Here is a 25380-nt window from a genome sequence, read left to right on the forward strand (position 1 = left end):
TGCAATTGTTAAAAGGAGCTTTATGGAACAGCACTTGCTGGGGGGTGTCAAAATGACAATAAATAATCATACAATAAAAGACTGCTGATCCTTTGCTTTCCCACTGTCATGAGACCCAATCCTTTCCCAGCTGCCTGATCTCTTGCAACTCTCTGAAGCTCATCTGAGCCCACACTCACTGCCAGTTTCCTCCTCCTCTCTCCCTGGACACCTGCACTCTATCACCTTCCTCGGGTCTGGCTTGCCTTTCCTTCTAGAGTTTCCAGACCATCTACCCTCCTTGACCTGCCTCCCAGCTGCAGCTTTCCAACCCATGCTTCAAACAACCTGTTTTAAAAACCGAGGCATTAATAGGAATGATGAGGTATTAAAATCTTTGGGAAAAGCCCTTTGTGCTGACCCCTGGAGTTGGGAATGAAAAACACAAAAAGCCAGAAATTACATCAAAGTTCAAGAAAACAGAACTCTTTGTCCTGGGGCTTTCCATTTTATCAACGGACTCAAGGACTCACTTTTCAGCCTGTGGAGAGCCCAACCATGGAGGGGACACGATGAAGAAGATGAGATATATGAATAAATCTTCTTCCTTGATACTTCACACCTCTTCTCAACTTACCAGGAAAGTGAGAACTAATAATATCCACCAGTCATGGATATAAGGAGAGACAGAGAGGAACAATGCAGGCTACAAAAAGAATTGAAGCTACAAAATGTACCTATGTCAGGGATGGCTGCACAGATTGAAGATGTAATTGAACGCATTATTATTCCAGAAACACGGGTTGAATGACAGAAAAATCAGATATGTTGTCTCAGTACGAGAGTCATTAGGATGTCAGGATTAATTCCCATCTCATTTGTGGAACCTCTTTTTCCCTGTAAATTGTTCGACTTAACCCCCTGTACAGGGAGACTTTGGCAAACCAGTAAAGTGCCTGAAACCACTATGGCTTATTGTTAAAGGCAGCCTAGTCAGCAAGCTGTAAATTGGCCATTCAGCAGTCTCATCTTGACCAAGGCAGGAGGGGAGGGAGGTTTGGGGTGCCACAGAAAGGGCTTCCTTCCTGATAATAATTGTATTGAAGTTACATGCATTTTAAAAGAGCAAGATGTGCCCCAGGAATGTCTATTGGGGTCTCAAGGCTGCAAACTCTGGAAAAACCCACACCTGGGTTAGTCAATAATCAGAAGGAACCTCTTGCTTGACCATTAAAAACTGCTTGCTTAACAAGTTTTCTTTAAGGGACATGTCATTCTATTACTAATGTATAAATAAGGGGAAAAAGCTTGAGATAGTTGGACTCATCTGGGGACTCTTTTTGGACTCTCCCTCTGGATACATCTTGCGGTCCCCACCAGCAGATGGAAAATTTGGCCACCGGAAGCCTGCCGCTGTGTCACTTAAAAGCCACACTCAGCTTTGGTAATTATCAAGGGTTGGGGGTGTTTTACTAACTTGTTGCGGACGTAAGTGTTTGAGACTAAGTAAAATTTAGCTTTAAGTGAAAGCACTCTTGTGTTGTCCTATTTGTGCCAGCCATCTATCGGTCGGATGGCCGTGTCTCTCCTAATTTATTTCCTGACACCACCTCGCACAGAGTAAAAGTTACCAAGAGCTTTGGGTTAAAAAAAACCCAGGTAACACCCCTGCCCATGCTATGGTTGTCCAGCATAGTGGGGACAAGGCTAGAATGAAATGGGGTTGCTAGTCTGTGTTTAAAAATAAAATTACACTTCAGTGACTGAAACCTAGATGGATTTTTATCATTTCTTTTGTTGGCATCAGAAATCACAAATAGGTTCTTCTTGGAAGTTGCTAGATATTAGAAAGAATTTGTGTAAAAAACCAGAAGATCCTTTTCTTCCCGAAACTCATTTCTGCAGGCGTAAAGAACAGAAATTAGAGATGCGACAGAAAAGATGTCGTTGAAGTAGAATCAGCTCAATTAATTCCAGCTAAACTTTAAGTAATCTTCAATACAAGAGTCTTTTCCCCTATATTTTCTCAAACTTGAAATCTGAAAAACATCTGTTAGGGAAGGTAAAAGAAGAAAACCAAGCTCAGAACAGAGAAAGAGGGTCCAAAATAGACTGATAACAACCTGTTCTGGAACAGTATACACCATTCATAAAGAAATCAGATTAGATGTGATCTGAAGAATTTCCTGTTCCTAAAATTGCTCTTGAACTTCAGTCATTGTGTTGTACTTAAAGCAGAAGATTGTCCTTGCTCTCTATACTTTGCCGTATGCTCAATGGTGCATCAGCATATAGAAAGACAGATGTTTGTGAAAATAGCTCAAAATTACACGAGCCCAGGATAAAATGGACTAAGGTTCATTTGAAATCACAACATTTTTTCAGTTAAAATACATTCTCCTGCAACATTATAAATCCCAATGCACCAGGTTGTTCTTGTTTATGAGGACCAGGAAGTGAAACTAACAAGTGTAAATTTCACTGTTGAAGGTCAGGTGACAAGCAAAGAAATTAAAAACAACGCAAAAAGTAAATTAGAATTGTCTCATAGAAATATTTTCCAGTTTAACCCTTAGAATCCTGGGGCTGAGAAGTAAGGCAACATCTTATTTAATGGCTTGAATTTCCTAACACTTCTATACTAGCTGAATTGCCCCATAGCACATAGCTAAATGGAATCCAAGACAGTTCTCTAACTATTGAAGTAAGATGTTGGAGGTGTCTGTCTCTAATTCTGAGTTTAGTGAAACAATTGCTATACCAGGAGTGAGACTGTTTGCCCATTTCTGCTGCTTTAGGGAGATGGAGGTTTGAACCATTTCTTGCTTATTAGCTTGAAGACCTTGGTGAATTTGAGAGTGGCAGTGAGAGACATACTAGAATTTTCAAAGATGGAAGATGGGGGTGGAAGACATCTTGTGCTTCCATAAACCCTTATGACAGAGCTGGGAATAGGTCTGGAAAAAATAGCTAGGGACAGACTGAGGTTGGGGCAAGGGAATGTATTTGTGAGAGAGAGGGCAGGATAGTGGGGGTGGGTTTAGAACTGTGTAAACTGCAACATGCCCAAAGTAGATCTCATTTACATGCACCAATGTAAATCAGGAGTACTCCATTGAAGGCAAGGAAGAAAAACACATGTAAAACCAGTGTGAGATCAGACAGCTCCTAGCTCCATGAATGTTGATGGACTTGGGCTGATAAGTTGGCAAATAGTACTAGAAACCAAGCACAGCCTGGGGTTGTGTGTATTCAGGGCTTTGGATGAATTCTTTACATCCCACTACTGACGATGTAGACATATGCCAGCTTCCAAAGGGCTGGTAATTGAAGATGTTGTAACAGATAAGGAATGTTTTTTAAAAAATATGTTGTTTAATCTTGACAATGTCCCTTTATATTGCTACTAAGGGTATATCTACACTGCACACCGTAATGTGTGGGTACACACCATAGTGAAAAGCAGGCTGTATCCACACTATGGTATGTAGCTCCCTGTGGAAGGGAAAGGCTTCAGCAGCTGCCTGTGATGGGGAAAAGCAGGCTCCAGCAGCAGGACACTACATGGCTCAAAACAGGAAAAGGCACTACACTTGAGCATGTAGAAAGCCTCATGTAGGATGCATACAGTAAGGGTCTGGCATGTCTTTACTCTACTTGCCTAAGCAGAGCCTCAGACCAGCTACACTGGTAATGGTAATTATACCCATGCTGAGTGGAGGTGGGGGAGTGGAAGACACAGGACATAGTGTATGTACTCTACATGCTGACGAAAGGAGTGTGCACCGCAGACATACACTAATGATTCTCTGTGTATTATATACTGCATGGGCCTGATCCACTTCTCCCGTATACTGTTTTTTTCCTTACTAGTGTAACTTCATGAACTTGAGTGGAGTCACTCCTGATCTACACTGCAGAGAGAGGAGAATCAGGTCCATATATTTAAATCAAAACGAAAAGCAGGGGTAGAGTGACATTCACCAGTGAGGTACTTTTAGTCAGGCTTTTATTATGTGAAACATATTTCTTTTGGATTCTTTTTTCAGTAATCACAATATTTAAAGGTAAAGTGGAAGAAGTTGAACTGCCTGAGGATAAAGTAGACATCATCATCAGTGAATGGATGGGTTACTGTCTTTTCTATGAGTCAATGCTAAACACAGTCATCTTTGCACGAGACAAGTGGCTGGTAGGTGCTCTGCATGTCATACTCCTTGCTGGAGGTCTGGTCGTTTATTTTTCAGTTGTAAGCCCTCCCCTTCTACTACCACCAGCTTCAAAAAGACACAGTTATGTTCAAGTGCCCTTTCTTAGGCTTTCATAGAAAGATTAGCATAGGGAGCTCAGTAAACTGGGAAACCTTTCATTTTAAAAGTAAGCTTTGCTTTTGAGTGACAGCTGGTACAATTCTGATAGACGCTATTTATCTAACAACATTGCCACAGGGTGCAAGAATCTCTGAGATATTGAAAGCCGATGTGAAAATCTGAAGGAGAACAATAAAAGCATGCGGGGGTGGGGTGCTTGTCTGGTTTTTGTATGTGCAGTTCAAAATGTGATGTCTTTGTCAGGTGACTAGATTACGAGATCCATTTCCCCACAATTCATCAACAGAAACCTGGAGGGCTTATGTTTCCAGACCGGGCCGCTTTGTACGTGGTAGCAATTGAAGACAGACAGTACAAGGACTTCAAAATTCACTGTAAGTACAAGTCTAATACATTCCTTCTGTGTGGTCAGTTCCATGAAAATATTTTTATTCCCCCATACACATTGTTATAGAGTAGCCTTATGGACTCTTCATAATAGATACATTGGGCATGATTCTCCTCTCACTTATCTTAATTTTACATCAGTGTGACTTCACTGGAGTTACTCCCGATTTATACTAGTGTGAGGTTAGATAAGACAAAACCCTCAGGCAGGGCTGGCTTTAGGAAGTGCAGGGCCCAATTTGAACAGTTTCGACGGGGCCCCGTCAGGGATAACTAAAAAAACCAAAACACACACATGTAAAAAAACACGTGGAGCTTGTACTCTCCGGGCGGTGCTCTGAGTCTTCGTCAGCTCTTCAGTGGTGGGTCCTTCACTCGCTCCAGGTCTTTGGTGGCACTGAAGGACCCGCTGCCGAAGCGCTGCTGAAGACCCAGAGCAAGCCAAGGATCCGCCACCAAAGTGCCGCCAAAGACCCAAAGCGCAGCCAGGTGAGTAAAAATTAAAAAGGCGCCTCTAGCCAGGGAAGGGATTCTCACTGGGTGCGGGGCCCTCTTAGGCGCAGTGCCCGATTCGGGGGAATTGGTGGAATAGGCCTAAAGCCGGCCCTGCCCTCAGGTGGCTTTCTTACACTTGGTGTGTGATTTGCAAACTGTGTGAAATAATGAGAAAATGCACGGCTGTTTAAGAATTACTATTTGTTTTAATAGGCTAGATCTTCAGGTGTGTAAATCAACATAGTTCTGTTGACTTCAGTGGAATCATAGAATATTAGGGTTGGAAGAGACCTCAGGAGGTCATCTAGTCCAATTCCCTGCTCAAAGCAGGACCAACACCAACTAAATCAAATTAAATGGAGTTAGACTGATTTACACCAATTGAGCATGTGGCCAGAAGTTAAAGCTATTGCTTGCTAGGTTTTTATCAGCCTCAACGGCTGTGAAGATGAATAGGGTCCCTGCTGATATTAGCATTTTTCATAAGCACATCTTTATTGTAGCCTGATTCTGGTCTCCCTTAAACTGACATAGATCAAGAGAAACTGCACCGAAATCAATGGAATCACACCAGTGTAAACCAGGTGCGAGATCAGAATCAGGCCAATTGAACTAAATTGAATTGCTCTTGAATTAGACTTGTGTCAGTGAGATGAGAAGCAAGCTCCTTGTGTTTATATAACAACACTCCCCTGATTTCATTGTCACATTCCATCAAGCCCATAGCTCTCAACTCCTTGAATTTCAATCTATTTTTTGCAGGGGGAAGGTGGTGGAGTGTCATTCTTCATCCTGTATTTGTTTTACATCATCCAGTGTTTAGTTGCACCTGCGGAGAACAACAATCCTGCCACACTGCTGCAAGCTCCCCTCTGGCAGTCTTGCTATAAGAGAAGCTGCCGAGAAAGCTAACGGAGTGTGGGCACTAGGTCACAAATACAGTATCCAGATGAACACAAAGAAACATTCATTAGTATGAAACTGTATTAAGAGAGAGGGGAAAAGCATGTATAGAACATTGTCAGTTGAATGTCTGATTTTTGTCCCCTTCCTTCAAAAAAACAACAACCACCCGTAATCTTCCCTAAATATGAACTTCCTGGATTTTAGAGTCTGGGATTTTTTTTAAAACTGCATCACTCCATTGTGCTATCTAAAGCAATTACCATAAAAATCTACACTTTTGACTGCCTAGAGGTATGCAGTGTCGTGGTAGCCTAGAGGCAGCACTCAGGTGAAATTTATAATTTTTATTAAAGCTCATGTTAAAAAATTCTATAATAAATACACAGGTTAAGAAAAGGGTGTCTGTACATCTGGGTATAGTGCTTAGATTATCGAGAAATACAAAGTTGGTTTTTAAAAGTCAGAAGATACATACAGTGCATAATTAGCAACAACTCAAATTAAGGTGAATAGGTTTAACAATGCAGTTTAGATATTAGCATCCAAGTATCTGGGTACATCACTCATGAAAAGTTATACAGAGCGTTCGTTGTGGAAAGCAAATATGTTTCCCTATTCTCAGCACTGTGAGTACAACTGTAACGTTAACAGTTTGCAAAGGAACTTAAAATTTTTACAAGTGGCAACCACTGTAAGTGTGAAAGCTTATTGATAGAGCTGGTAAAAATATATATTTTTCACATTTGAAAAAAGAATTTAATTTGTCCAAAATTTTCTGATAATTTATTTATGAAAAAAGTTTCTGAACATAATTTTTCATTTCATTTTAATGGAGAAAACCATAATTTTACTTAAAATTTCTTTTCCACTGGGGACAAAAAATAGAGTAGAGAATTAAAAAGGCAAGAGTGAGTTGACTTTCCCCCCACCAAAACAAAAGTTTTTAATAGGGTTTTAAAAAAACTGCATGAACATTTACTGAAATTTTTTCACAGCAATTTTTGTTTTGGCTGTGAAGACCTTTTCTGGCAAAAAGAAGTTTCCATGGGAAAATTTCCAACCAGCTCTACTTATTGGGCCATGTGGTATATAGGAGCTTGGAAAAGTACTAGTGGGCTCAATTACCAGTCAGATGCATACACACAACTCCCCCTTATCGGCTTCATCCCAGTCTTACAACCTGACAGCTTTCCAGAAAAAAAAAGTCTTCGTTTTTTCTAACTGAAGTGCAGTCTTAGGGTGTGCCTTGTTCTTCCATCAAAAGGTACAAGTAACTTTAGCACCACAAACTGGATTCAAGATTGGGCCCATTACAAGGGTCATCTATAGCAGTAGTTCTCAAAGCCGGTCCACCGCTTGTTCAGGGAACCCCCCTGGTAGGCCGGAATGGTTTGTTTACCTGCCACATCTGCAGGTTTGGCCGATCACAGCTCCCACTGGCCGCCGTTCACAGGCTAATGGGGACTGTGGGAAGCAGTGGCCAGCACATTCCTCAGCCCTCACCACTTCCCGCAGCCTCCGTTGGCCTGGAGTGGCGAACCACAGCCAGTGGATGCCGCAATCGGGTGAACCTGTGGATGCGGCAGGTAAACAAACCGGCCCGGCCCACCAGGGGCTTTCCCTAAACAAGCAGCGGACTGGCTTTGAGAACCACTAATCTATAGCACTGGGTTTCAACCTTTCCAGACTACTGTACCCCTTTCTGAAGTTTGCTTTGTTTTGCATACCCCAAGTTTCACCTCACTTAAAACTACTTGCTTACAAAATCAGACATAGAAATACAAAAGTGTCACAGCACACTACTACTGAAAAATTGCTTACTTTGTCATTTTTATCACATAATTATAAAATAAATCAATTGGAATATAAACATTGTACTTACATTTCAGTGTATAGCATATAGAGCAGTATAAACAAGTCACTGTCTGTATGAAGCGTTGTACTGACTTTGCTAATGCTTTTTTTGTAGCCTGCTTTACAATTAGGCAAATATCTAGATGAGCTGATGTACTCCCTGGAAGACTTCTATGTACCCTCAGGGGTACACATAGCTAGGGTTGCCAACTTTCTAATTCCAGAAAACCAAACACCCTTGCCCTGCCCCCTGCCCAACTCCCTGCAACCTTCCGAAGGCCCCTCCTCCAGCTCACTCCATCTCCCTCCCACAGTCACTTGATCATCCTAGCTGCAGGAGACTTCCCATGCCTGCGGGCCCCTCGCCCAGGGGGCTGCAGTGCTGCTGTGCCCGGCGTGAACGTTGAGCCCCAGAGCGAAGGGACCAGAGGCTGGCCGCCTGGCACTGAGGGGGCTCTGCTCTGCCTGGGCCCCAGGCTTTTGTCTGAGTTTTATTGTCTGGTTTTATTGCCTTTTTATTTTCTCTCTCTGATTATGATGCAGAGGGAGGCAGAAGGTTACAGGTGCAGGAGGATGTGGAGGTCACAGGAGTGTGTAGAGACATAATGGGAGTGCAGCATTGTATGGAGGTGAATGAGGTGCAGGGCTGTGGGGGGTGAGGGACATGGGGGGCGGCTCTGGGAGGTGGAGAGATGGGTGGGAGAGTGCTGTAAGGGGTAAAGGGCTAGGATGGGTAAGGGAGGGAGGCAGGGCAGGATGGGACAGGGGAGACAGATGCACTGTGGGGGATGCAGGGGTGCAGCCCCATTCCCATCACTTGGAGATGGGGATACATACCTTGATCTCCTGGGTGCTGGCAATGGGGCGACCGACCGTGGTTTGTGACAGGGCACATGCTACAGCTCAAACCCAGCCACAGGAGGAGCACAAGGAGGAGAAGTAGGCCGGCAGCAGTGGTAGAGGCCTGCACCATGACCCCTCAACAGCCACCTGCTGAGCATTCTTGAGTCATGCTAGTTCAGCCCCTGCCCTGCCCCAGCCAATGGAAGCTGCTCCTGCAGGCGGGAGGCGAGACAGTACGCAGACCCCCCGGCGACCCCTAAGTCTGGGAGCCAGACATGCCAGCTGCTCCCCAGGAGCTGAGCAGCGTGGAGGCTAGAAGGGAGCCCGTCAGCCCCACTGCATGGCACTGCTAACCGGACAGTCAAAAGCCTAGTCAGCAGTGTTGACCGGAGCCACCAGGATCCCTTGTTGACTGGGTGTTCTGGTCGAAAAACGGACACCTGGTCACCCTAAGCATACCCCTGGTTAAGAAATACAGATCTACAACATCCAAAGCGGATTGTCATCTTCTCCTTGTCCAAAGCCAGGAATATTTTCAGATTTTTTTTGGTTGCAGAAGCAGACAAAATCCCATAAAATCATAGTTACAAAAGGGTGTATGAAGGACACTTCATGTAAAATAACAAAACCTGCTTCCTGTCACCCAAAAAAAGACACTCCCACTTTTTTGCCCTCTCTTTCCATCCTGGCTTCTACTTTCCCTTCTATGTCTTGATGTCTTTTCTTAAGGCATATTCAGTATCCTTGTTTTTCCCTGATTTATTGGTCTGTAAGTTTTTTCATCCCTTTTATATATGGCTGGTTCTCCCCACTCCACCTCAGCCTGTTTTCCTTCAAAACATTTTTCTTTTCTGATATCACCATTCTTCCTTACTTATACTATCAATTTTCTCTTTGCCTTCTTTATTCCTTTCTGTCCGAATCTCTTCTCTCACTGCACTTCTCTCTCCTCTAAATTTCTAACTCCTCCCTAGTATCTCGTGTCACTTTTATTTCTCCCCATTACTTTGTTCTTCTTGGGATGGGAAACAGAGGGCTTGTCTACATCAGAAAGTTGCAGCGCTGGTGAGGGAGTTACAGCGCTGCAACTTAGGAGGTTTACACATCTGCAGGGCACCACCAGCGCTGCAACTCCCTGTTTGCAGCGCTGGCCGTATTCCCGTTTTGTCTCGGGTGCAGAGGATCCAGCGCTGGTGATCCAGCGCTGGTAATCAAGTATAGACACTTACCAGCGCTTTTCTTGACCTCCGTGGAATAAGCAGGTATCCCAGCATACCTGAGGAAGCCTCTGGTAATCAAACTGGTCTCCTTCCCCAGCTTGCTCTCGCGTTCCCCGAACCCCGAGCAAGCAGGCCTCCTTCCCTGCGGTTTGCTGGGTGGTTCCGGGAACGTGAGAGCAAACCGCGGCGAAGCTGGTCTCCTTCCCCGGTTTGCTCTCGCGTTCCCCGAGCAAGCAGGTCTCCTTCCCTGCGGTTTGCAGGGTGGTTCGGGGAACGCGAGAGCAAACCGCGGCGAAGCTGGTCTCCTTTCCCGGTTTGCTCTCTCGTTCTCCGAACCCCCGAGCAAGCAGGTCTCCTTCCCTGCGGTTTGCAGGGTGGTTCAGGGAACGCGAGAGCAAACCGGGAAAGGAGACCAGCTTCGCCGCGGTTTGCTCTCGTGTTCCCCGAACAAGCAGGTCTCCTTCCCTGCGGTTTGCAGGGGGGTTCGGGGAACGCAAGAGCAAACTGCGGCGAAGCTGGTCTCCTTTCCCGGTTTGCTCTCGCGTTCCCCGAACCCCCCTTGAAGCCGCCCAACAGCGCTGCAGTGTGGCCACATCTAACACCACTTGCAGCGCTGGTTGCTGTAAGTGTGGCCACTCTGCAGCGCTGGCCCTATACAGCTGTACTAATACAGCTGTAACAACCAGCGCTGCAAAATTTTAGATGTAGACATGGCCAGAGTCTCTCACATGCCAAATGCAGTGATGGGTGTTTCAGAAGGTGCTCAGAAATCATTCTCCTGCCCCAAATCGTGAAATTGGTTTAAAAATAATTATTTTTGGGTGGAGTGGGGGTATTTTTTTTCTGATCTGTGATCCTTTAGGGTTCATATTTTCCAGCTTTTTTTATGGAACCATGAGGGCTATAAACTTGGCACTTAAAATGAAAGCTGAGATTCTCCTATAGTAACATGACTCAAGGAGCTGGGGCTTTCAGAAAACACACCAATATTGGATGAGTAAGGATAGAAATCACAACAAGAGGGTGGAAAAAGAAAAAGATTTTCAGGAGTCACTCCACCTCCCCAAATGTGGGCAAGTTGACAACCTCATGAAAGGACACCATTACCAAAGAATGTATCTTTGCCAAATACGTTTCAGTTTAGAATCGTACTTACTGACCTTTTACTATTGCTGCCAATTCTCACCCTGCTGGGAATTCCAAGAACTCAACTGCTGTGCTCTGAGAGGAGAAATTTGCTCCCTACCATGGTTTGTCAATTTACCTTGCTTGTTCTCATGCATAATAATATTTTTAAATGCTCAAAGTGTTTTTCCTGCCATTCTTCTACTCAGCACACACTGCAGCCCACATGACTTTTGTAACTTTCAATTTAGACTTTTAATGGGGCAATGTGGCTTAATGGAATTTGACTCATCTGGTTCAGGAGAGTGTAATATGATTTTGGTTTTAAAAAACAAATCCAAAAATGTAACAGTTCTTTGTATTTTCTCACAAAGAAATGTCAACCATAAGAGCAGAGCCAATGTACTTTTCCCCTAGGGGATCATTTGTTCAAAGAAAGAAACTCAGCAAGATAAAAGGCACTTACTGGTACAGTCATCAGAACAGTTCAAATACCCAGTGAGCTCAACTCAGCTTGCAAGCTTTTTAGAAGGCAATCTGTCATGATGGAGTTGCGTTAAGGTCTTGATCCTCCAAACACTTAAAGATATGCATAACTTTACTCTCATGACTAGTCCACTGACACAATAGGGCAGGGGTGGCTAACCTGTGACTCCAGAGCCACATGTGGCTCTGCAGAAGTTAATATGTGGCTTCTTGTATAGGCACCGACTCTGGCGCCGAAGCTATAGTCACTGACTTTCCAGCATGCCAGGGGGTGCTCACTGCTCAATCCCTGGCTCTGCCACTGGCCCTGCCCCAACTCCATCCCTTCCCTCCCCCTCCCCTGAGCCTGCAGTGCCCTCACTCCTCTCACCTCCCTCCCCCACCCCCAGAGCCTCCTGCATGCCATGAACAGCTGATTGGGAGGTGCGGAGAGGGAAGGTACTGACTGAGGGGGCTGCCAGTGGGTGGGAGGCTCTGGGACCAGGGTGGAGGACCTGATGGGGGGCTGCTGATGTATTACTGTGGCTCTTTGGCAATGTATATTGTTAAATACTGGTGCCTTCTCAAGCTCAGGTTGGCCACCCCTGCAATAGGGGCTACTCATGTTTCTGCAGGATCAGGGTCTACGAGATTAAATGTTATCTAGAAGACAAAGCAAGGGACAAGGATCCAGAGTTTTTTAGTTCTATTCACAACAATTTGGCTGACTTGCTGTGTGATTTTTGGCAACTCATTTAAATGCCTAAGTTTTTAAAAGTGTCCACTGATCTTGGATGTCTTAGTTATTGGGGAACCCAAAACAAGAGGCGACTTTTAAAATTGTGGGCCTTGATCTTCCTGTGCCTTCTCTGCAAAATGGAGATTTTGCCACTTACTTATTTAATAGGGGTGCTGTGAAAGTTAACTAATTGGTTGGGAAATGCTTTGAGATTCTGGAACAGAAGCAGCTATGCAAAGTGCAAAATATTTATTTATTTATTTTATATTACTTCTCACCTTTGACACATCCATTTGCATTGACAGGGTGGGAGAATGTGTATGGCTTCGACATGACCTGTATTAGAGATGTTGCCATGAAGGAGCCCCTGGTCGACATAGTAGATCCAAAGCAAGTGGTGACCAATGCGTGTTTAATTAAGGTTTGGTAATTCCAAATGTACTTAAATGTGAACGCTTACACTTACTGTGGCATTCTTTGGAGATGCTTTATTTTTTCTTTAACACTGTCTTTTGCGACTACTAACAAGTTGCAGACACCATCAGTATGGAGTGTGATAAAACTAAGAGGGAAAATAATAGTTTTCATAATATCTAGTATATGCATGTTGCACATATCGAGTGTCAGCAGCTCAGCTAAACATGAATACTAATACCTTGGTCACATATGGTACTACCCAAATTGGAAGATGTCACCTGAGAGTGGGATTTTGAGCTCATCTGGCTGCTGTTATAAATGGATCTCCAAATATACCTTCAAATGCTCACAAATTAAAAATAAATCTCTTTTTTTGGGGGTGGGAATCAGTGCAAGTACTGGATAAATGGAGACACTGTACATATTTTGATATGTATTTTAATTATTCTTCTTCCCTGTGAACAGATATTGCAAATTTGAGATGGAAAGCTACCGGGGAGAGGTGTTAAATGGATTCTAGTTACAGTGAGAAGACCAAGGCACTAAATGATATTAACTCTGCTGGAATAACTCCAGTTTTACCCCAGTGTATGAGATCCACATTTGGCCTTAAATTGTCAACATGATTTCTGTAGCCAAGTTCTCACTCGTTTTCATACTGGAACCTCCCAGCACTCTTCTCCCATTTAGCTTGGATATAACTGTGACTCAGCTCCTACTTAGCAATATGTGAAGGGCAGGGTGGTCACAACTCCCTGATGACTGTTCACAACCCCAAGTTGGGAATCCATGATAGTTCATAGATTCTAAGGCCTTGTCTACGCTGCCACTTTACAGCGCTGCAACTTTCTCACTTGGGTGTGAAAAAATACCCCCCTGAGCGCTGCAAGTTTCAGTGCTGTAAAGTAGCCATGTAAACAGTGCACCAGCGCTGCACTCCCAGCCTTGGTAGCTATTCCCCTCATGGACGTGGATTTTTTATAGCGCTGGGAGACCTCTCTCTCAGCACAGGTGCCACAGACTACACAGCCACATTAAAGCGCTGCTGCTAATGAAGAGATGCCCTTAGGCTAGAAAGGGCCTCTGTCATCATATAGTCGGACCTTCTGTATAACACATGGCACAGAAGTTCCCAAATTCCCCCCTTTTAGGGCTAATCCTTGTAGTCCTCATTCCCCTGAATAGTCTCAGGGAGTTCAATAGGTTACTTGCATGAATAAATTCTGCTTGCATTAGTAATGGTTTGCATGAGCCAATTTCACTTTCCCTATTGTTATCTGTATCTCTGGCTGGCAAAAGGCAAAGTACTGAATAATATTTCAGATTATGAAAACAGGAAAGAACAAAAGTAAAAGCTCTATGCGAGAGCACAGCGTGTGCATGCTGTATCTACACTCAGTTGAACATGAGATAGCTGTCTGTCTTTGTAGAAAGCACAGGCCTTAGATATTTAAAATCATAGCACACGGGAAACAGCTAAATAGACGACTGCATACATGATACTTAAAATGGAATATAGCTCTAAAATGAACTTTAAATGAACTAAACAAATGATGGCTACATAGTCAGGGCCGGCTATAGGTTTTTTGCCACCCCAAGCAAAAAAAAATGTTAGCTGCCCCCCACCCCAGCCTTGGGCTCCCCCGCACACCCTCCTGCCGCCCCAGCCCTTGATCACTGGTAACTCACTCCCAGGGCTGGTCATTCAGCAGGAATTTTGGATGTGCACAGAACACAGGCAGGATTGGTTCCCATATGGTTGCAGAACTGCAGTAAAGTAGAACAATTTTCAGCTTGTGTGGCTGGAGGATATCTGGATGCATATTATAAGACTGTCCTATGTAAATGAGGAAAAGTTGAGGTGCCTTTATTACTCTTTTGTTCCACTTTTTGTTTCTATGGGGAATTTGCCAATGCAATATCACTGTCTTCCTTTTAAACAAATAAAACTTAAATAAAAAAAGCAATGGCTGTTGAAAATAGGAATTCCACTCTTAATAACACGAAGAAGCATTTCTTACTCAATTTTATCCTACTTTTTCTACAACAAGTTACAGTGGATCAGTATATTTGATTTGGGAGAAATGAAGTAACAGCTGCCCAAATTGAGCTTGAGCACTTCTGAATTTTGAGGATGTTCAAATCTGGAAGGCAAGTGCTAGATTCCCTTTCTGAATATTAGCTAAATCTGGAAAAGAAAAGTCAGTTTCTGCTTCCATGGCTCAGAAGTGGAAATCCTCCTACGTGCCTGGTACTGTATCTAAAGCTGCCCAGCTCCTCTAGTAGAGCCTCCTCTCCCTTACTTTTCATTTTAAATTCTAGTGGGATCCACATTTCTCCCTTGCTAGGCTTCAGATAGAGAGGTGCACTGTCCATTTAGTCCACCTAATTCTTTCTTTGGGGACTGCAAGTGATGTCACGCTAGTATCCCTAATCCAGTCTGGGGATGTCTTCTGAAGGGGATATTTGGGCCAAAGCCTTCAACTCCTTGGGCATATTTGTTCCTCCATTCACAGTGCCACCCCACACTAGCAGTGAGCTCTCCATTCAAGGTAAGCTGCAGCATGAGGTCTCTGCTACCTCACTCCTTCGCCCTCCCTTTCCTGTTGATTGCTGCCAAGGGAATGCTGGGAAATGTAGTTCTTTCCCTGCTCCAGGGCTGGCTCTATAGTCAGGGAGCTAACGAAGGAACTACAGCTCCCAGGGCCCCCTGTTGGTTCTCAGCTCCCATGCTGGATCCCTGCCACCCCTGAAAATGTGCTGCCCCAGTCGCTGCTTGCTTTGCTGGTACCTAGAGCTGGCCCTGTACATAGTACAAGAACAGATGGTTGAATAGCTTGATTACCCTGGTACCACATAATGTGAGAGCTGCATGTTTGTTTGCCTAAATCTAAAACAAAAACTCATTGAAATCAACAGGGTGTAGAAAGACAGACTGAGTTCCTGGTCTTAAATTTGCTCCTATTCAAGTTTGTGCTATGCAAGCTAGTACTGGAGTAAGAAGGGAGTAAGAAGTTGCAACAAACCTGCTATTGTAAGGCTTTTCACTCCAATATTAGGTAGAATTTTCTACACTCCAGTCAATGCCTCTCCAGTTAGCTGCCCAGAGTGTTTGGATTAGCAGCATAGGGTAGGTGAGTCCCCACTGCATTACTAACTCAATTTCAGCAGCTCTCAGACTTCAACCCACATCCCCAGACAGGCCTGCTAGCTTGAGTTTAAAGCACCTCTTAGTTTGAGCTAGAGATCTATGTGCACGCACAGGAGTAGAGCTATGGGCACCACTTAAGTTATACATTGAGTCAACACTGCAGTGAAGAAAAGCCCTTAGAAAGAAAGCGAACACCATTTCTATGAACTTTTCTAGAGTGGTCTTAAATTTAACTGCTTATATTCAAAATGGAAAGTGCAATAAACTCTGCATTCACCTAACATTACAAATGCTTCTTCCTTATATAACAGTTTCCTCTGAGAGAGTCCACCCACTTGCATCTGTCATGAGGACCATGCCTTCTGAGCAGCAGGCATCATGCATTCAGCAGGGTTTAGCCAGTGCTTCTATATCATGATGCCAACTTTTCCCAAGCTAGTGCTAAAAATTTCCCAAATCTGGTGAAAAATTCCCAAATAAAGTTTTTTACAGCGCTTCTGTATCCTGGGAAAGTTCTCAAAACATTTTATTCACAAATTCCCAGCTTTTGGGAAACTTCCCGGGATATAGAAGCACTGGCAGTGGGAGGTAGAAGTGAAAGGAGAAACTGCTACCAGCCAGTGCTGCACCCTCTTTCCTTGGCCATGCCTCTTCTCTCCTGCAGAGCTGGTGGGGGAAGGCCCCAGGTAGGAAAGGAGCCACAGCTGCAGGCTCTTGCCTGCCCAACAGGATGACACTGCTGAGGGCCCTGCTGGCATGAGACTACAACTGCAGCCACTTCCTGTTATTGAGCCTATTTGGGAGGCCAGCATGGAGGCAGGGTTAACAGAGCACTGAGGCAGATGCACTAAGCACCCTCAGACTCTCCTTCTTTCCTCTCCACAGCCACCCAAAAGGTCAGGGGCTGAAAGTGGGGAGCGTGATTCCCACTCCTTCCCTTCTAATTATTCTCACACCTTTCATGCACTCTTGAGGTGACTAGTGCCACTTGTGGCACAAACCAAATCTTCCAGCCTCCTGACTACAAGAACTGAGTGGGACACATAGCAGGGAAGGTTCCTTATGCCCATATTCCCCTCTGTGCTTCTCCAAAGGCCCCCATACTCAATCTGGTCCTAGGTAGTTAGCTGCTGTGTTTATCGGTCTTACTATTTCTCAACTTTACACTTTATTACAATTAAGGGCTCTATTTGGACCAGCCCTGTGCTCAGTTATGCCCAATTTTTGCATAATTTAGAGAGAAATGTGGAGGAGCATGAATTTTCCATCTAATTTTATGCAGCATTAGCATTCAGCCACCTGGGATTTTGACTGAGAAGCAGAACACACATCTAGTATAGGAATGTGTGGCAGCTTAAATGGAGGTTAAGAACAGGAATTGAGTCAGTATAAAATTGTACAAATTAATCACTACCAAAAATGTTTTTAATCTCCTACTCTGCATGGCAAATTAAAGTATGGTACTGCTCTGAAAAAATGACTAAAAATGGCACCTTTTTACCAGTATTTTTGTTCCCCACAGATTTCCAGAGACATTTTTACTAACTTTGCTGACAAAATAATTTTTTGTATTGCTTTTGATTCTGCTTCACTCTGCAGAGCCAATGCAGCTCAGAGAGGGGAAGCTAGATTCTAGACTTTCAACAATAACAAAAAATATATGCTTAGTTCCAAATCAGTTACATCTGTGCAAATCCACTGAAGACAAGGGAACTGCAGCTGTCACTGAAGGCTCAGTTTGGCTTGCAGAATCTTTGGCCAACATTTTGAAAAGTGATTAGTTGTTTTGAGTGCCTTATTTGTGCCTAAGTTTTTGGGTCGCCAACTGGAGATCCATTTTAGGGGTCTGATTTATACAGAGCAGGTGTTCACCACTCTTTGCAAATCAGACCCTTAAAGATGTCTCAGGTCAGACACTCAAAAATGGAGGCATCCAGAATCGCTACTTCTTTTTGGGTGAAAGCCATCAGTACTGGTGATAATGAGGGAGAAGGACATCGCAGGTGGGTTTGCAAGGATGGCAGTTAAAAAAATGTTTTTACTTGCAGATTAATCACATTTGAAAAGGTATTATTGAGACAATAAACGCAGAACCTCTGCAATGCCTTTTACGCAGAATCACTTTTCAGAGAAGTACTGCACTTTAAAGCAGTCAGGCAGCTTTCATTTATACCAGTTATAAACATGTGACAGATAATTCAGTGTCTCCACATGGCAGATACTCAATGACCTTGGACGCAGAATACATTTTTCATATGGTTGAACTGTTCCTGAACAATATCTCAGGCCAAAACTAGAGCTCTGTTGTTAAAGATGCAGGCCATCTTACCCTATGTTTTCATCTTCTTGGAAAAACCTATGAAATGTGTGGTCAATGCAAAGAAATCCATTTCTGACTAATAGCTGAGTCTGTCTGTGTTTGTCTTACTATGCTTCTCCTATATTATTGCAGATTCTTGACAAAATATAGAATTGTATTCTATATAAATGTGCAAGATTCTGATCTCCATTATACTGATATAAATCTGGAGTGATTCCGCTTCAGTCAATCCAATTCCTCCAGGTTTACCTGATGTAATGGAGAAGAGAATCTAGCCCATACGTTTCCTTTTCAGACTTCAGTTGTGTAGAACAAACTTTATGTCTCAGAATGCATGAACAGTTTCTGTCTTTCTTTAATATTGAAATTGATTTTCCTCCTTTTGATATGAAGAGTATAATATATGGTGTATTGGACTCATTACCAAATAGTTGCGCCTGGCCACCAACAAAAGAGGAAGTGAAGGCAGATGTACTTACAGGGATATAATTAAAATCCACCATTTGAAATATAGGCTATCCCATAACCAATGGCATACCAAGCCTTGTATCCTGCCTCACACTATCCAGTATTCGATGCCTCTGAGAAAAACAATGAACATGCATAATACACCATCCCAACCAACTGTGCAATGCTGTACATGTGTGGGGAGAATTCATCCCAATTACTGAGGCAATCAGCTTATGCCCTGAAGCGTGAGATCTGATTTGAGCATCAACATAAGCACACTGTCTTGGAGACTGCATCTTTGTTATTGAACGCCACATTCAAGCCATATTAAGACTTACATAATTTTCTTCTGTGGTCTAAAAAAAATCCTCTGCCTAATATTTGGCATCTATTCTTTGATACAAGGTCAGAAAGCATGATCGGGGGAAGTGGGCCCATGTCACCTACTTTGCAGGCTCTGTTTATTTAGCTCTACACAGCTAATGCATATTCCCTTCTGTGACGAGGATCCAAGAGTGAAAAAAGATGCCCTTACGAATCAAAATTCACAGAAGAGGCCTTAGATATCAACAAATTTAACCATGTTACCAAGTAGAAATTAGAGGTAGCAAAGTCTACTCATCTTACTCACATCCCTGCCAATGCTGGGTTCTCCATTACACTGTGCCCAGACATGGCTAAAGCAAATACATTTAAAAATTCAAATGAATATTCATGGAATATTTTCTGCATTATTCACTCAGCTATATATCTGTGTGCAGTTCTTACAAGTGGTGAAAACTCCTTCCATCTCCTCTCAGGCCTGACCCAGGTAAACGGATGTGTTATGGCTTAATTTTCTTGCTCTCTCTGCTGCCAGCTTTCATGGCCCTGCCTCCTTTTTTAAAGTCCAAAGTCTGATTTCTTTCCAACCCCTAAGGCTTATGCCCACTCCTACAGTAATATTAACTGTCCTCTGCTGGTTATTGAGGATCCAATTCTGCCACCCTTTCTCATGCTGAGTAATAATTACATGAGAGAGTAAGGGTCTCACAATTGGGCCCTAAAGGCTCCCTCTTCTACTTTTCCTCTATATTTCAAAGCATATTTTCTTACCTTGTTTCTAACTACTGCAACCCCCCACAGCAAATTTCCTTTCACTGGTTGGCCTCTCCATTGTTCTCTGTTGAGCTTGTGAGTTAATTGCCTGGTTGCCTGTTGAAAGATCCCCCTTCCGGGTCATTTGCTGATTTTGTGGATGCTATTCTTCTCAAACATGCCATTGATTTCTTACAGAGCAATGGGCTGCTAGTAGCCTACATTACTGAGCAATAAATAAAATGTTTAAATACATCACTCAACGTGTAAAACAGATCTGCTCACCTAGTCTAGTCAAGACATACAGACTTCTGTTATGTAAATAGCTTATTCTTTTTCTTCAATGCAGGAAGTGGATATTTATACAGTGAAGACTGAAGAACTGGCATTTACATCTGCGTTCTGCCTCCAAATTCAGCGCAATGATTACATTCATGCCTTGGTCACCTATTTTAATATCGAATTTACAAAGTGCCACAAGAAAATGGGATTTTCAACAGGTACGCTATCTCCTTACTGCCACAGTTCCATTGTGTGATAATTCTGAAGGCGAGAATGTGAATCCTTTATTCACATTGATGAACAGATACTTACTGGAGTAGCTCTATTCTTGTGAACAACTGCTCGCCAAAGTGAGTAAGGAGTTCACAGTCTTGCCCTAGCCAGTATAACTTGTTTTTTAAAAAAGAAAATCAAATAATTGAGTGACTGTATTTAAAGGGACAGGATACCAAAATATCATTGGGCCAGATTGTCATTTGCACTGAGACACCATTATTCAGCTGTGGCAGGCCTTAAAGTGACTGTAACTTAGATCTTGACAGAAAATGCCACCCCACCAGAAAATTTTGACTTTTCAGTGAAAAATCAAAGAGCAAAATATTATGTTGAAAAGTTGAATTTGATTCTGAAATACCAATGTGGTGTCTCATGGGAATTGTAGTCTGAGTGCCTCATGCACCCATTCTCCTCTATAATGTGAATTCTCAGTCTGACTACATCTCCCATGATGTACCAGGGTTTCACAAGGAAGTTGTGGCATCCCAGGAAAATGAAGTCTGGCTGCATAGCCTGAACCATAGTGGAGGATAGCTACTTGAAGCTACTGAACTATGACTCCCATGAGGCACCTCAGTGGCATACCCAAATCAAAATATTTTAATTTTCAACTGAACAATTTTTTTTGCTTTTTAGTTATTTATTTTTTGAATTACAATAAAAAATCAGACACTTGTAAAAATTGTTTAGTCAAAAACCCAATTTTCTGTCAAAAATAATTTTGACATAATTTTTTCAATATCCCTAATATAAATGTAATTTATAACCAGAGCAGAACAAAGGGGCCTTAGTGCAAATTAAAATGTGGCCCAATGATAATGGAGAGTGTGTGTGTGTGTGTGTGTGTGTGTGTGAGGGAGAGAAATTTGTATTAACTAGAGACACTGGTCCAGCCCCTCAATTGGTGTACATTGGCAGAGAAATACAGATGTCAACAGAATTACACTTATTAGCCTCATTTAGGTATTTGCCACATCATTATTATACGTTTTTTAAAATGGGTGAATAGGCTGATATTTGCCTGATAGATCTGAGCATCAATGACTACATGCCTCCATCTATTCAGACACAGCACTCTCTTCAGCTCATAGAGAACAGACGGTCAAATTACCTCAATCTTCTCTAAGGAACATTAGGGATGATTTGAACCCCCTGCACTCTTTCCCCACAGTGCATCTGTGCTGGGTCATCCCTCCTGCACCTGAACTCCGATTTTGTGAGCATTCATGGCCCGCCATACAATTTCTAGTCCCAGATGTGGCTCTTGGGCCAAAAAGTATAAAGGTGCATATAGTGGCATATTCCCATCAGAGAAGAGGAATGAGCTCTCCTGACATAAGGCACATTTTTACTGGTATAATTACAACCACCCTCGGAGTTGTGGTGGTATATCCAATTCAGCTAAATAATAATAATTAAAAAAAAATCGTACCCCTAAGCAAAATGTTTATATTGGTACAAAATCTGTGAGCAGACCAGGTCTCAGCAGCTTTCTCATGAGTTTGATTATGTTAATGTGATCTCAGTGAATGCATGATAATAATACTGGAAGAAACTCAATTTGGCTTGTCACAGACTGTTGCATTTTTACTACGAAGAGCACACTGAACACATATCACTGTCTCCAGCAGACAGCAATTTAAATTGACTCTTCTTAGCAGAAAGAGAGAAGCAGGCTGCTATGAACCAACTGACAGACATGCAAAAAGACTCCTGAATTCTTAAGTGTCTCTCATCTCTCTCTCTGGTCTTATTGACCCAGGCTCGCCAATAAACACAAAGACTCATTTACCAGAGAAAAACATTCTCTCTCTCTGTTTTTTTTTTATAAATAGCCCTTCTGGCATTTTCTGGTGTTTTCAGCTTTCAGTGGAATGGCTTTGGGGTGTGTGTCTTAAATACAGTATCACATACAAGTCTTAAAAACATTTTTTATTGTGTTAAAAATATGCTTGAAAAATATTGCTATGGTTTATATGACTCATTTACTTTGGAAGATCATCTTTCACATTTCCACAGAGCCATTGGCCCTTCTCCTATCATACCAAGGTAAATAAGGAATGATTGGATTGAAATCAACGGAATTATACTAGGTAAAACCAGTGTGACAGCAGAATCAGACCTCTTGATTACAATGCATAAAACACATTTACAAGCACAGTATTTCAGAGAGGCAGCATCTGTAGATAATCTGTGTAAGAAAAGTAAGGAGTAGCAAAAGGGCATTTAGCACCATATACCAGCCTTTTGTTAATGTAGATTTTCACCTTACATTCCTGCTCATCCATGCTCTTTGCTCCCATCCTTTGGTTGGTAATTTATTCTCTGGATCTGATTCTCCTCTTGCACCAGTGTCGCTCCATTGACTTCAGTTACTCTGGATTTACGTTGTAGTATGTGAGAAGAGAGATCTGTGGGACATGAGAGCTAATCGGAAGAGCATGACATTGTATTTTAGTTCCATGTAAGTGAGAGATTAAAATAGATATAATGATGGAGGAAGTTAGGATGTTTTTCACATAAGATTTGATTATTTTAATAGCCATGAGGCTAATGAGCTGGGAGGAAGAGGTGGGTCTTAAAATGGTACCATATCTGAGTAGAGTCATGGGATTGGTTATTTTAGTGCCTAGGGGCCACAACTTGAGATGAGGGCCCCAGTGTGCTAGGTGTTACATAGACATCTGAAGGTTTGTCTACAGAGCCCTGCAGTTCAGCCTTGAGGGTGTGAATAGCAGTGCACACCAAAGTGCAGCACTGTAACTCCCATGTGGACACTACATGTGTGAACTAAAAGGTTCAAAGAGGATTAGAGTAATGTGAAGCAAGAACTTTTTAGTTTGCAGCCTGTCATAAACGGATAGTTAAGAGTTAATGGAACAGAAGTACTTCATATCTCTTTTGCCTGTAAAGGGTTAATAAGATCAGTAAGCCAGGCTGTCTCCTGATCAGAGGACCAATCAGGGGACAGGATACTTTCAAATCTTGAGGGAGGGAAGTTTTTGTGTGTGCTGTTAGTTTTTGGTTGTTGTTCACTCTGGGGGCTCAGAGGGACCAGACGTGCAACCAGGTTTCTCTCCAGTCTCTCTGATACAGGCTCTTATAAGTTCAGAATAGTGAGTACTAGGTAGATAAAGTGAGTTAGGCTTATGTTTGTTTTCTTTATTTGCAAATGTGTATTTGGCTCGGAGGAGTTCAAATTTGTATTTTGCTGAAAGGATTTTAATTTGTACTTGTATACTTAGGCTGGGATTGTGTTCCCAGTGTCTATAGCTGAAAGACCCTGTAACATATTCCATCTTAAATTTACAAAGATAATTTTTACTGTTTTTTCTTTCTTTAATTAAAAGCTTTTCTTGTTTAAGAACCTGATTGTTTTTTATTCTGGTGGGACCCCAGGGGACTGGGTCTGGATCCACCAGGGAATTGGTGGGGAGAAAGGAGGGAAGGGGGAGAGAAATGTTATTTTCTCTCTGTGTTAGGATTACTTTCTCTCTCAGGGAGAGTCTGGGAGGGGGAGAGAGAAGGAGGGGGAAGGTGGATTTTCCTCTCTGTTTAAGATTCAAGGAGTTTGAATCACAGTGATCTTCCAGGGTACCAGGGAGGGGAAGCCTGGGAGAGGCAATGGTGAGGGAAAGGGTTTACTTTCCTTGTGTTAAGATCCAGAGGGACTGGGTCTTGGGGGGGCCCCGGGCAAGGTTTTGGGGGGACCAGAATGTACCAGGCACTGGAATTCCTGGTTGGTGGCAGAGCTACAAGTACTAAGCTGGTAATTAAGCTTAGAGGAATTCATGCTGGTACCCCATCTTTTGGATGCTAAGGTTCAGAGTGGGGAATTATACCGTGACACAACCGCAGGGTCCAGAGGGGGCAGTTATAGTGCAGCACTTTGGTGTGCACTGCTATTCACACCCCTGTTGTCTGAATGGTGGGGGAGTGTAGACACAGCCTCACTGGAGTCTGTAGTTACTACTGTGATTGGTAGTAAATGATAAGTCTCTGCTGCAAAATTTGACAATGCAAATAGACAAAAAAACAAAGTGAGAAAAAGGAAATATTAATCCCCCAATTTTATAGATAGGAAACTGAGTCACAGAGACTCTGTTAAGTGACTTGCCCAAGAACCCAGATAGCTGTCCTAGTAAGGAATATGTTCATGGAAATCATCAAGTAGTGTGGTACAAGGATATCAGAGTTATGAATGCAAACTTGGGAAATCAAAATATCTAGGCTAAAATTTTCTAAAGTATCCAAGTGATTTAGGAGCCTGAGTCTCATTTTCAAAACTGAGTTAGGAGTCTAAATGTTTTTGAAATTCAGTGAGACTCAGGCTCCGAAGGTCCAGATTTGTGAAAGCAGTGGGAGTTAGGTGCTTAAATATATTTGAGGGTCTTGGCTTACCCAATTTTGAAAATTTTACTATTAGAGAGAGTAAAATGCAATAGGAAGAAATATTCAAATCCATCAGTATGGAAAAAGCCTAGAGAAGCCTAAAGGAAGATCTGCTCCAAATCTCAAGGAAGTTAATAAGATCTGTTGAATTTAATGGATTTTGGATCAGGGCCTAGAGGTACAGCAAACTCCCTGAACTAGAAGAATGCAAGAAATAAAAAGGAGCCAATGCAGGTTCACAAGGAGCTTCTCAAAAGATCTGCAAATAAAATTTCAAAACCATACAGGAAATGCAAAAGGGGAACAGAAGACAAACACATTCTGTTGAAGTTTTCAGGGGGAAGATATGGACATGAGTAAAGGCTAGGTCCCTCAATCCCTCAAAGCCAATGGAGTTCAAATGCAGCGGGTTTGCAAGGTCAGGCCTCTAGTGCTAGCCAAAGGAGCAAATGGGGAATAAGAAGTGTAGAAAGAAGATCCATCAGTAGATTAATGGGTAGAAAGAAGATCCATCAATACATTAGAAGGATTTGTGTGTGAAATTAATAAATCAAAATGGTTGAGATATTGAATCATCTTAAAAGATACCCTGTAAGAGATAAGCTTTGGATCACATATCTGCATGTGGTCATTCAGTGTAAACTCCTCTGGGAACAGGAGAGAGGGTTACC

The 25380-nt window shown here is 42.7% G+C and overlaps 1 protein-coding gene across 3 annotated transcripts in view; it reads left to right on the forward strand.

The window, feature by feature from the left end:
- PRMT8 (protein arginine methyltransferase 8) overlaps positions 1 to 25380 on the forward strand; it is a 110752-nt gene that overhangs the window by 79598 nt on the left and 5774 nt on the right. For 2 of the 3 annotated variants that reach the window (XM_030538503.1, XM_030538521.1), the window contains 4 exons: positions 4029 to 4171; positions 4597 to 4684; positions 12650 to 12765; positions 20109 to 20259. In XM_030538503.1, coding sequence (XP_030394363.1) covers positions 4029 to 4171; positions 4597 to 4684; positions 12650 to 12765; positions 20109 to 20259 — 498 coding nt within the window. Of the gene's footprint in view, positions 1 to 4028; positions 4172 to 4596; positions 4685 to 12649; positions 12766 to 19425; positions 19494 to 20108; positions 20260 to 25380 lie in introns of all 3 variants that reach the window. The other variant, XM_030538513.1, reaches the window with a different exon arrangement.

This window comes from Gopherus evgoodei, chromosome 1, assembly GCF_007399415.2.
Source record: "Gopherus evgoodei ecotype Sinaloan lineage chromosome 1, rGopEvg1_v1.p, whole genome shotgun sequence".
In the NCBI taxonomy this organism is placed as follows: Eukaryota; Metazoa; Chordata; order Testudines; family Testudinidae; genus Gopherus; species Gopherus evgoodei.